This window comes from Xenopus laevis, chromosome 5L (assembly GCF_017654675.1).
Source record: "Xenopus laevis strain J_2021 chromosome 5L, Xenopus_laevis_v10.1, whole genome shotgun sequence".
In the NCBI taxonomy this organism is placed as follows: domain Eukaryota; kingdom Metazoa; phylum Chordata; class Amphibia; order Anura; family Pipidae; genus Xenopus; species Xenopus laevis.
Window position 1 is genome coordinate 130,818,453 of NC_054379.1, and position 11,278 is coordinate 130,829,730.

At 38.3% G+C, this 11,278-nt stretch overlaps 1 protein-coding gene across 1 annotated transcript; it reads right to left on the bottom strand.

The window, feature by feature from the left end:
• Positions 1-1,413: 1,413 nt before the first annotated feature.
• On the bottom strand, positions 1,414-9,682 carry tm4sf18.L (transmembrane 4 L six family member 18 L homeolog). The gene is given in 5 exon segments (NM_001093304.1): positions 1,414-2,179; positions 4,054-4,234; positions 4,696-4,841; positions 7,163-7,258; positions 9,493-9,682. Coding segments are annotated over 5 exon segments (642 nt in total). The 5' UTR covers positions 9,670-9,682; the 3' UTR covers positions 1,414-2,137.
• Between the last annotated feature and the right edge of the window lie 1,596 nt (positions 9,683-11,278).

Here is an 11,278-nt window from a genome sequence, read left to right on the forward strand (position 1 = left end):
TTTTTACCATTTTATGTGTAAATGAACTGTGGTATTGTCTAATGAACTATTTGTGATATGAACTGAGTGATTAATGAAAGAGTCAAATCAGTATGGCGTATGCATGTTACATTATTTTTTATGAATTGTTTTTAATTGGTAGGCTGCCCAGCCATATTACAATTATAGGGGTACCGAACTGCACCAGTAGCAATCCATGGGAAAGTACAGTCACCAGGTACAGTTCCTACTAGAGAACAAATGTTGTTGCCAGGCACACTAGTAACTTACGTATAGATCAGACCAAAGTTTTGTAGATAAAAGTAGATACTTTATTTAAACAACCATCTCTCGGCTGACGCGTTTCGTGTCACAAAGGAAACTTAATCATAGGCTAGTTCCTACTAGTCACAGTTTCTCAGAGTATTTCTAATTTTACTTATTACCCCTTATTTCAAGAACTGCCCTTACAAGAACGCTGAATGTTTCCATAGATCACATCCTGAATGAGCCACAGTATGCTCAGTAGATTTAACTATGGAAACACTTTGACAACCTTGTTAAAGTCAGTTGCAGACAACACTGGTTGTTATAGAAGCCTAATCCTTCCTGATCCCCGTGCTTGGTCATTGAGCAGTTTGGAAGGGGTCAGTGATCAAACTAATTCCTTGACTTTATTCTGTGGATTCAGATATAACAAAGGAAAATAATTAAAATGATTATAGATTTCTAGATTGTGTGATAAATAGAGCATCTGCTTGCAGTCTTTCTGTGGTGCAGAGTTTTAAGAAAAATGTGGGTCCATATACATAGAAAAAAAAAGTATAGTGGGGATGGTTTGTCCATATGTATAATTAAAAATAGTTTCCATAGAAATCATTGCCATACTGCACCAAAATTATTCAGTTTACTGAAAGGAGTTTTTCACCTTCAAACTAACTTTTAGGGTAGGACTTCCCGACGCGAGAGGACCCGACACGTCGCAATGCAACAAAACGCATGCGACGTGTCGGAATGTTCTAAAGAAAACAGAATTGAAGGAGAAATCGCAGGTAAGAACTACATTTATCCGACTGTTGGATGAAAACGCAGCTGCATAAAAAACATTCTCAGGATCTCAAATTGCAAAATGATTTGTACGATCTAACAAATATTAAATGCCCCCCCCCCTCAAAAAAAAAGAATGCACATGCCCACGCATACTGTATGGGGCCTATTTATCATGCTGTGTAACAATTAGAGGAAGACATCACCGGGAATGTTGCCCATAGGAACCAAGCAGCAGTTAGATTTTAACAGTCACCTATAAGTAAGAAAACAAAAGCAAAGATCTGATTGGTTGCTGTGGGTAACAACACCGGTGATATTTTCCTCCAGTTTTTACACAACATGATAAATAGGCCCCATATGTAGAAATACACTTTGGAACGGAAACAGATCCCAAAATACCTTTATTATAGAATTATCACAATTTTAGTCACATTTAGTAGCTTAATTTATTTGCATAAACCTCAGAAAACAGCATTTAAATCAACTGCAACACCTCTAGCTTAAGATGACGGTTCCTATTGGACTGAAACGTGTCGATGTGTGAGTCTGTTATGATGCAGTAAAGCATTGTTTTTGCCATTATTATCACTTTTGCTGTGAGTGCTTTTATCTTCCATATTTTATATATATATGTATATATATAAAATACACAAAAGCCATGAATATCTTGTAAATTATATAATAATATCCTTATAAATGGTGACTAGTGATGTCATCACTTATAAACGGAGCTTAGTGATGTCATTTTTGTCACATGACTCACCGCAATTTGTGTATTATATTAAATAAAGTATCCTTGTTGGAAAATATGTGGATATTAGAAGTAACCTCGGAGTTCCATGGCCTTCAGCCTCGTGTTTTTCTATGGTCATGGAACTCCTCAGTGACTTATAATATCCTCATATTTTACAATAGGGTGTACATTAGTCACTTTATATCATACTCTTTGATGACACACTCAGCAGGATTTCCCCGATAACTTGTTTTTAAAACAAGAACAGGATCTTTAACAGAGTCATGATTTAGGTGATGCAGTTTGTTCCATGATCATGTCCCCAGGAATGATGTCAGTGAATGTTCTGATCCAGGACGTATATATTTTCTCTTCTCATACAAAGCCAGATTTTGCAGGAGCCCACAGTGCATTGTCCTGAAAAAAAACAAGTTTAGCAAATATTAATGCTATTTACAGTATGTGAGTGCCTTGAAAGAAGCATTTTTATAAAACATTCTAAATCATTGGTATTATTTAATCTGGGTGTACAATATATATCATAGTACAGAATAATAACCATATATATCTTAGATCATAAGAATAATTCATTAGTTATGTGCAAAGAGATTAATATCAAGTTGATTGATCTTGGCCATAAATCTGCTTCTCTTTCTCTTTTTTTTCTCTTTCAGTTAATGCATAGCCAAACTGACCTGGTCTTTGCACAGTATGTGACTGTACCTTACAGTAATGTGAGTGATGTATTTCTTGTTAGTTAATATTTTGCAAACATGTCCTAGTGAAATGGGACTCACACAGGTGACTGTGTCATTTATTACATATTGGGGCAAATTTGCTCAGGTGTAGTATACCATAGAAATCATTAAGCTGTTTAAATAGATGACTAATGAATGGTCCCTGCTGACTGGTTGTCATTAGCACCTTTTAATAGGTAACCCCACTCGGCTAGATCTAAATTCTGAAAAAATGATGTGAGACAACCACTACATTTGATGGATTTTTACACCCAGATATATATATGTTATGTATGGAGAAAAAAGATTAAAAAATGCAAGACTGTGTCAAGATGGATCCCCCAAGTAACAGGAAAATAGCGGGTGGGCTCAGTTATCAATAGGCCCTCCTGTGTATCCAACCAATTGGTCTATATGCCTATACCATAGTCATTGACCATTTCTGTATAAAAAAGGAAATATTAAGTTAAAAGGTGCTAATGGGTTTGTTTTTGAGGGATAATAAGGACTCAACAGCATGTATTAGTTATATGCAAGTGACTTTATCAGGTTTAAAATAACCTACCATTTTATATGATTTTGGTAGGCAGCCCAGAAGGCCCAAGTAAGCAGTCAGGAACCCAAAGCTAAAAAGGAGGAGAGGCGGCCCTAGTTTTTAAATTAAATTTGCAATTTCGTTAAGAGACTTGCATTCATTGTTTGATCTTGGCAGCAAATCTAACATGACCTGAAGGTTGTGCTCTTCCCAGTTAATGATTGTACTGAGTTTTGGAAGGAACTGCAGGTTCTTTGTGTGCAGTTGGTTTAATTTCAGAAATAAGCAAAGGCAGTCAGGCTGAATAGGAAAGGGTCATTTTGTGCCAGGTTCCCTTTGTACAAGGTAGATGGAGCAAAATGCTGAGAGGTATTTAACAATAGAAAAGAACAAAGACCAAAAGATCCAGATTCTTGGCACTTGGGCCGTTTATCTAGGCCTCATACGCCATTGGGGCTTTGAACATATGCAGTACACCCAAATGCATTTAATTGTATCTTCCCTGGTGACCTTTGCATAGAGATATAGTTGACCAAAATCTCAGCGACAATGTTCATGCCCAGCAGACCTGGCCATGAGCAAACTCATCTGCTTGCTGCAGAAACACTACTATAGTTCATGTAAACAAGCTGCTGTGTAGAAAATGGAGGCAAATGAAATGGGGCTAAAAAATACAGATTCATTAGCGCATAACAGATAAACTCTGTAGAACACCATTGTATTCAACAGAGCTTATCTACATTTCTCCTTTAAAAGGCTGTCCCATGGCTATATAACAGCTTGTTTATATAAACTATAGTAGTCTTTCTGAAGCAAACACACCAGTTTTACCAGGGCAGTTCAGGACATTATATTTTATTTACTTTTAACCCCTACTATTCTTTTAAGATTAGGAAGATATAAAAAGAAAAGTTCTGAGACATGTCATTACATTTCAACATTATGTGACCCTAAAACTGCTGCTATCAGCATATTCATTCTGGTTCTGCAAAGTGCCATAGAAGGAACATTATATTTACCTGTGGTATGATGCAATGGGATGCACTCAGGATGATTTTCAGGTCGTATAATACTTTAATTGAGCAGATAATTACTTCAAGAGCACTAAGCATAATGAGGAGGGAGAATAAAATGACATTCCATTCCACCACGTAGGTTGGCTCTATACACTGAGCCCAGGAGGTATAGACAACAAGATATCTAATGAAAAGAACAAGGTTAGTTTATAAAGGGAAGCAAATCATGAACTACTTGTCAGAATGTAAATGTACTGAATATACAGCTGGCCATAGACGCAAAGATAAAGTTGTACGAATCCTCATTTCCGTGTGTCGATCATAATGATCGATCATTTCATTGACCGGACAGGTTAGAAGATGTCTGTTGGCTAACAGTAATATTTCTGCATTTCCTATCTGACCATATCAATGGGTGACTGTCACTATTTGTCAGACATTGTCATAATGATTCTGTCATTGTCTAATTTAATCTTTGTACTACTTTATTTAATCTGAATGGTTAGTGGTAGGTCGGGAGATTGCAATGAACAGTCGTGCGTCGAACACCTGGATAAATCTGCACATATATTGCCAGCTTAACTGTACTGAACAGTTGATCTAAATAAGAATTGGGAAATGCTAAAATCAAGTTAAATACCCTACCCTCCGCCGGTGTTCTGAAAGGGGTAATTCCACGTTCCATCTATAATCTTGCAGTATGGGCCTTGAGCTAATGCCAGGGCTGAAATGATCAGAGAATATCCGGCAAATGCCAGCCCTAGAAGAGCAAAAATCAGTGATCCCAGTCTCTAAAGAAAAAAATAGAAAAGAAAGAGAAAGGTAGCATAGAGCTTAGGGACTCATAGCCAGAAATTCCATTAATGTATGTACTGTACATGGCATATGTACTTTTAGATATGACTGTTTATACACAAATGTACGCATTCTTTTATAAGCTTTAAATACAAAACACGTTATATATATGAATGAGATAATTATAACACCTATTTTTGCATATTTTTTTCGCATAAAATGAACACTGTCCCCTACTAAATTACAGCTACACACATAGACAAAACATGAATGGGGCAGCTTTAATCTGACTCCAAGCTCCTCCCCCCTTCCTTAAAATAACAAACCAGACCGCATGAGAGATTTTGGGTGAAAAAGGCTACAGCTTGTTATTAACAAAATTACATAAATAATTCAATTTACATAATATTTAATGATGCAAACCATTATAACCAAGAGATAGGGGCCCACTTGTTGTCCCTCCTAGGTGCTGCTTTTCTTTGTAACTCATGACTCTTCCACCGGGCCGCTTCCATCACTTTGACCCCAGGCTTAACCCCAGTTACTCCCTACACTTCATACCACTATCACCCCCCTAGATGAGCCCCTCCCACTGCGACTCTACACTGATACCACCCTTCTACACCGCTACCACTCTTCCTTGGGGGAGGGTATGTGGGAGTTGTTCAAGGTAAAAGTGAACACCCCCTTCCAGGGCCGCCATCAGGGGGGGACAGGGGGGACAAGCGTACCGGGCCCGGGCATGAAGGGGGGCCCGGCAGCGCTGCATTTTTTTGAAGATCCGGGCCCCCCTTACGAGCGCCCGAGCCGTACGTCTTGCCTCTTCAGTGCCGAATGCGGAAGTGCCGAAAAGCCGAAGCCGATGCGACGAAAAGACCCGAAGTCACGGAAAAAGCCGAAGTCCCGAAGTCACGAAGCGCCGAAAAGACCCGAAGTCACGAAAACAGCCGAAGCCGAAGTCCTGAAGCAGCGCAAAGACCCGAAGTCACGAAAACAGCCGAAGCCGAAGTCCTGAAGCGGTGAAAAGACCCGAAGTCACGAAAGGAGGCGAAGTTGAAGTACTGAAGCCATGAGTTCAATTCTACTGAACACCAGTTTGTGGTTTGTTTTTTTTTAATCCCCTGGCCACCAATGTATTATTTTAATATTCTATAGGCCCCTGCCACCAATCTTTTTTTTAAAACTTTTGTTTTTGGGGCCCCAATTTTTTTTTTAACTCGTAAGGGGCCCCTTGCCACCATTGTTTTTTTTTGGGTTTTTTTTTTAAAAAAAAAATTAATTTTCTTTTTGGTGGCCCCAAATTTTTTTAACTTGCCACCAGTTTTTTTTTTTTTTCAAAAAAAAATTATTTTTTTTTTAAATTTTTTTTGGGGCCCCAATTTGTTTTTAACTTGTAAGGGGGCCCCTGCCACCATTTTTTTTTTTTTCAAAAAAATTTTTTTTCTCCAAATTTTTTTTTTGGGGCCCCAATTTGTTTTTAACTTATAAGGGGGCCCCTGCCGCCAATGTTTTTTTTTTTTTTCAAAAAAAAATTAATTTTTTTTCAAATTTTTTTTTGGGGCCCCAATTTGTTTTTAACTTATAAGGGGGCCCCTGCCGCCAATGTTTTTTTTTTTTTTCAAAAAAAAATTAATTTTTTTTCAAATTTTTTTTGGGGCCCCAATTTGTTTTTAACTTAGAAGGGGGCCCCTGCCACCAATGTTTGTTTATTTTTTAGTTTTTTTTACATTTTTTTTTGTTGGTGCCCCAAGTTTTTTTTAACAGGGGGCCCCTGCCACCAATGTTTTTAAAAAAAAAAAAAATTTAATTTTTTTTTTTTGGGGCCCCAATTTTTTTTTATAAGGGGGCCCTGACCATCAATAGCTTTTTACAACTTGTGTGGGGGGGGGGGTTACTTTTTTAGCGCTGATGTCTGTGTGGTCTTTTAACTGCGATGTGGGCGGGATATGGGGCGGAGCTTGGTCGTCAGTGTGGGCGGGGCCCAGGGGGCCCCAAAAATTTTGTTGTACGGGGCCCCGTGATTTCTAATGGCGGCCCTGCCCCCTTCATGCCCTTCCTTCTATAACTGCTCATGCCTCACTCCTCACAGGCAACCCGGGAAACTACAAGACCTATAATTCCTAACACCCTCCTCCAGTTCACTACTTCCTAGCCCTGTCATGGCCCTGCTGTTCCCAGTTCCTGGCTCAATCCTCATGCCCAGGCATTGTTGAAGGAAAGAAATTCTTGTAGGACCAAATCATTTTATGACATATTTACAGAAAGAGGTTTGTGCAGGAACTTTGCACACAAACCCCAATACAGAAGTTCTACTTACAGTATATCGCATGTCATATCTCCGTGCCTTCGAGCAACAGCATGGGCAGCAGTGATACTTATCCACCAGCAGAAGAACTGAGGCTATAATCAGTATCTGTACAGAATCAAACCATTCATAGTTAGTGGCCTTTGTTTTAATGCTACACAAAGGGATTCATTTGATTACAGGGAATGCCTTGCAGTGATTTCCATTGGTGAAACAGATAAATGCTTCAAGACATACTATGTGATTGGATAAAAGAGATTGGCTAGATAAGTCACTTTGCCTAAAGCTGGCCATAGACATAAAGCTGGCCATAGACGTACAGATTATAGCCTATTTCGGATGAATGATCATCTATGGCAATCTTCCAACCTGCAACTAACCATTCAGATTAATACAAAGTAGTAAAGAGAACAAATCACACAATGCTCGGGCCATTAATTGACAGGCAGCAATCGTACAAAAGTTATGTCTGACAAATAGTAGTGACAATCTCTTGTTGATATTGTCAGATAGGCAATATATGCAGAGATCTTATCAGAAGCCGATATACATCTTTTAACCTGTCATCTTTTAACCTGTACGTCTGAAAGGCATTCGCCATGGTACGAAAGATTACACACGGTCCAAAAATTATATGAACACTCATTTAGTATCATAGTATCTTTGTGTCTATGACCAGCTTAAAGGGATACTGTTATGGGAAAAAAAAATATTTTCAAAACGAATCAGTGCTGCTCCAGCAGAATTCTGCACTGAATCAGTTTCTCAAAAGAGCAAACAGATTTTTTTATATTTTATTTTGAAATCTGACATGGGGCTGGACATATTGTCATTTTCCCAGATGCCCCCAGTCATGTGACTTGTTCTCTGATAAACTTCAATCACTCTTTAATGCTGTACTGCAAGTCGGAGTGATATCACTCCCCTCCCTTTCCCCCCCCCCTCCCCAGCATCTTAACAAAAGAACAATGGGAAAGTAACCAGTTAGCAGCTCCCTAACACAAGATAACAGCTGCCTGATCGAAAAACAGCACTTAATAGTAAAATCCAGGTCCCACTGGGACACATTCAGTTACATTGAGTAGGAGAAACAACAGCTTGCCAGAAAGCTGTTCCATCCTAAAGTGCTGGCTCTTTCTGAAAGCGCATGACCAGCAAAATGACCTGAGATGGCTTCCTACACACCAATATTATAAATAAAAAAAATACACTTGCTGGTTCAGAAATTACATTTTATATTGTAGAGTAAATTATCTGAAATGTAAACAGTGTAATTTAGAAATAAAAACTACATCATAAAAATCATGACAGAATCCCTTTAAGACTGGTTGACAGACCTTGGTGGGTTGGAGTAAGAACAAGCACTGCTTTTTTTTTGGCCAAGACATCTCTATGTGCAATGAATTTCGCTGAAGGGGACTGTCTGTCATTGGAACATTAGACCATATTGTGAAATACACAAATATAGGAAATAAAGTTATACAGTCAACTTTTTTTTATTTTTTATGCTTCAACTGTTTCATTCAATTGGAGCAAAATGAAAAACTTTAATGAAGGTTTGGCTTTATGTAGAGGGATATGCTTCCCCTTCTGACTCCTAAACCCTCTGGGCATCTGATTGGTGGGGGGGGGGGTATGAAGGGACCTATTTTCTCGTGTACTAGTCACCACTTATTCATGCCTATTAAGAATCAGTGCGTTTCTAAGGCAATTACATTTTTTAAATATTCCAGTAGCCCTAAAATCAATAACATTTGGGGAAAGTAGTTGCTGCCTATAAATACATTTTACAACTTTCTGTGGGTTACCTCCCCCCCAATAAAACTAATTTCTAGTAGCAGCTGCTATTCTCCTGTCTGATATGACATTATAAGGAATGAAATGGCAACTGCTAATGCAAATGACGTCCAATAATACAGGATAATCTATGCTGTGCTTATTCTTAAAATAATTGGCTAAAATTAGAGTTTTGTTTCCGTCACCAAAGAATTTTTTTCTGAGCAGGGCAATGTTCTGGATACAACATGTCTCAAGATAGCAAAATAGAAATATAGAGAAAATAATGCATATACTGCTTACTGGAAATGTTGCTGAATTATCACCCTGGCTGACATATGAAAAGTTTGTGTGCAAATAATTTATCCTCTAATTGCTTAAAAACCAGAAGTATTCAAATTCAATGTTTCTTCAGATATAATCTAAATAAAATTCACATTTGTCTTTGTAAACATCATGTAAGAGCAGAAATAATGGCACCCGAGCCTCAGCAGATTTGCATGGGTTCCTCATTGGAGAAGCTGATCTTCCACATTGAGAAACACTGCTCAACATATAATCCTTACCATAACACCTCCAAAGCAAATGCCCTCGAAATACCAGACATAATTCGTGAGCTGGTTGGTTGAGGCGTATGTGGCGTTCCCATTTGGAAAGTACAATAAAATATTGACAGCAATGCTCCAAATGGCAAGAGCAATTAAAGCAAAACTGCAGCAGTCTGAGCAGTTATTCTGAAACATCACCGACTGGAAGGGAAGAAATTCTTTGAAAACAACATAACAATCCTGTATCTCTTTATTAGTAACTGACAGAGTGCCCTGCTGCACAAGCTGGTTGCCGGGATATGTTACCTAAACAATTCACACACCTAGTCAAGCTTGTTAAGCCAGTCGTATCAAAACTCTCAGGGACATTAGCCAGCGTTTTAAGCTCAGATGTGGTGTTAAAGGGTAAATCTTCAAATGGGAAAAATGCTTTCTATTATTAGTAAGCTATTTAAGAAAAAATATACAATTCGCACAAACATTTTTACATGACAATTATTTCTATCTAAATGATCATTGGCTTACCATTTTAAATGGTAATGTAAACATATTAGCATGGGTAGAGAAAGAGAAAAATTGCCAGCGCACGGGTTGCCTTTAAAAATAATTATTACAAAAAAATGAGGTGTTAGTACACTGTACCACACCCACACTTTGGTCAAAATATGTAAGTGTATGTGCCACGTCAAAGGCCCCTCATTGTACGTGAGTCCTACACTATTTGTAAGCATTATAAGTTTGTAGTGCATTTAAAATCAAGTCCCCCAGCAACCAATGTGACTGACAATGTGCACATTTACCCTTAACTCAGGAGTTCTTTTTCTTTGTCTACCAATATTGTCTTTTTATATTTATAGCAGCTGTTCAACTCCAGAATGTGGGTTAGACCGAGCAGCTGGCACAAAGGTGTTTATAGCAGCTGGTCAATGCCACAGCGTGAGTTAGACAGAGCTCTGAACGGTGTTTTTTTTCTGTGTAGCATGGGAAGAATATCTGATAAGCCAATTAGTACAAAAATGATGAATAAAAAAATAAATAAATAATGGCTAGAGATCAGTGGTCAGGGCTGGCTGCAGGCAGAAGCATGGTTCCATATAAAGGCCAAGGGTCAGGGCAGGTGTGAGGCAGGGGCAGAATTCACTATACAAGTCAACCATTAGAACCGATCAGAAGAAGCAACTAAAAAACAAGTAATGATTCAGGAACCAAGGCAAGAACGTGGAAGCACAAAAGGTGAGTGTCCTGGTTCCAATAAAGCCTTCAGCGTGCCTTCAGCTCAGCCTAAGTCCATGTAAGGCTTGTAATATAGCAATAAGAATTGAGCCTGGCACTAGCAGATTTACTGCAACATATTTATTTAACACACGACATGTTTCGGACAATAGTCCTTTATCAAGTGGATACAACACAACCACCATACATTCTATTTAAGGATTATACCACACCCATATAATTAAGTACGTGGGAGGAGCCACTGCTATTGGAAGTATAGAGCCTAGCTCCCATGTAACAAAGATATAGTGTTATATATTTTCAATTGTGGTTCAGGTATCATAGTGTCACATATTATAAAGACATCAACACAAGTCCGTAAATAAAGCAAGTGAAGTAGCAATCCATCCTTTAAGTGTTCAATTGTTGTTTCCAACTTGGTGTATAGTCCAATCTATTGATAAAAAAGTCCAATGAACTTGGGGCATTAGCATGGATGGGAACGTGAACATGAAGAAACAAAGGAAGAAAAAATCAACTTAAAACATTTAAAACATTTGTTACTTCCTGGTACTGCCCATAGGGCCTACCA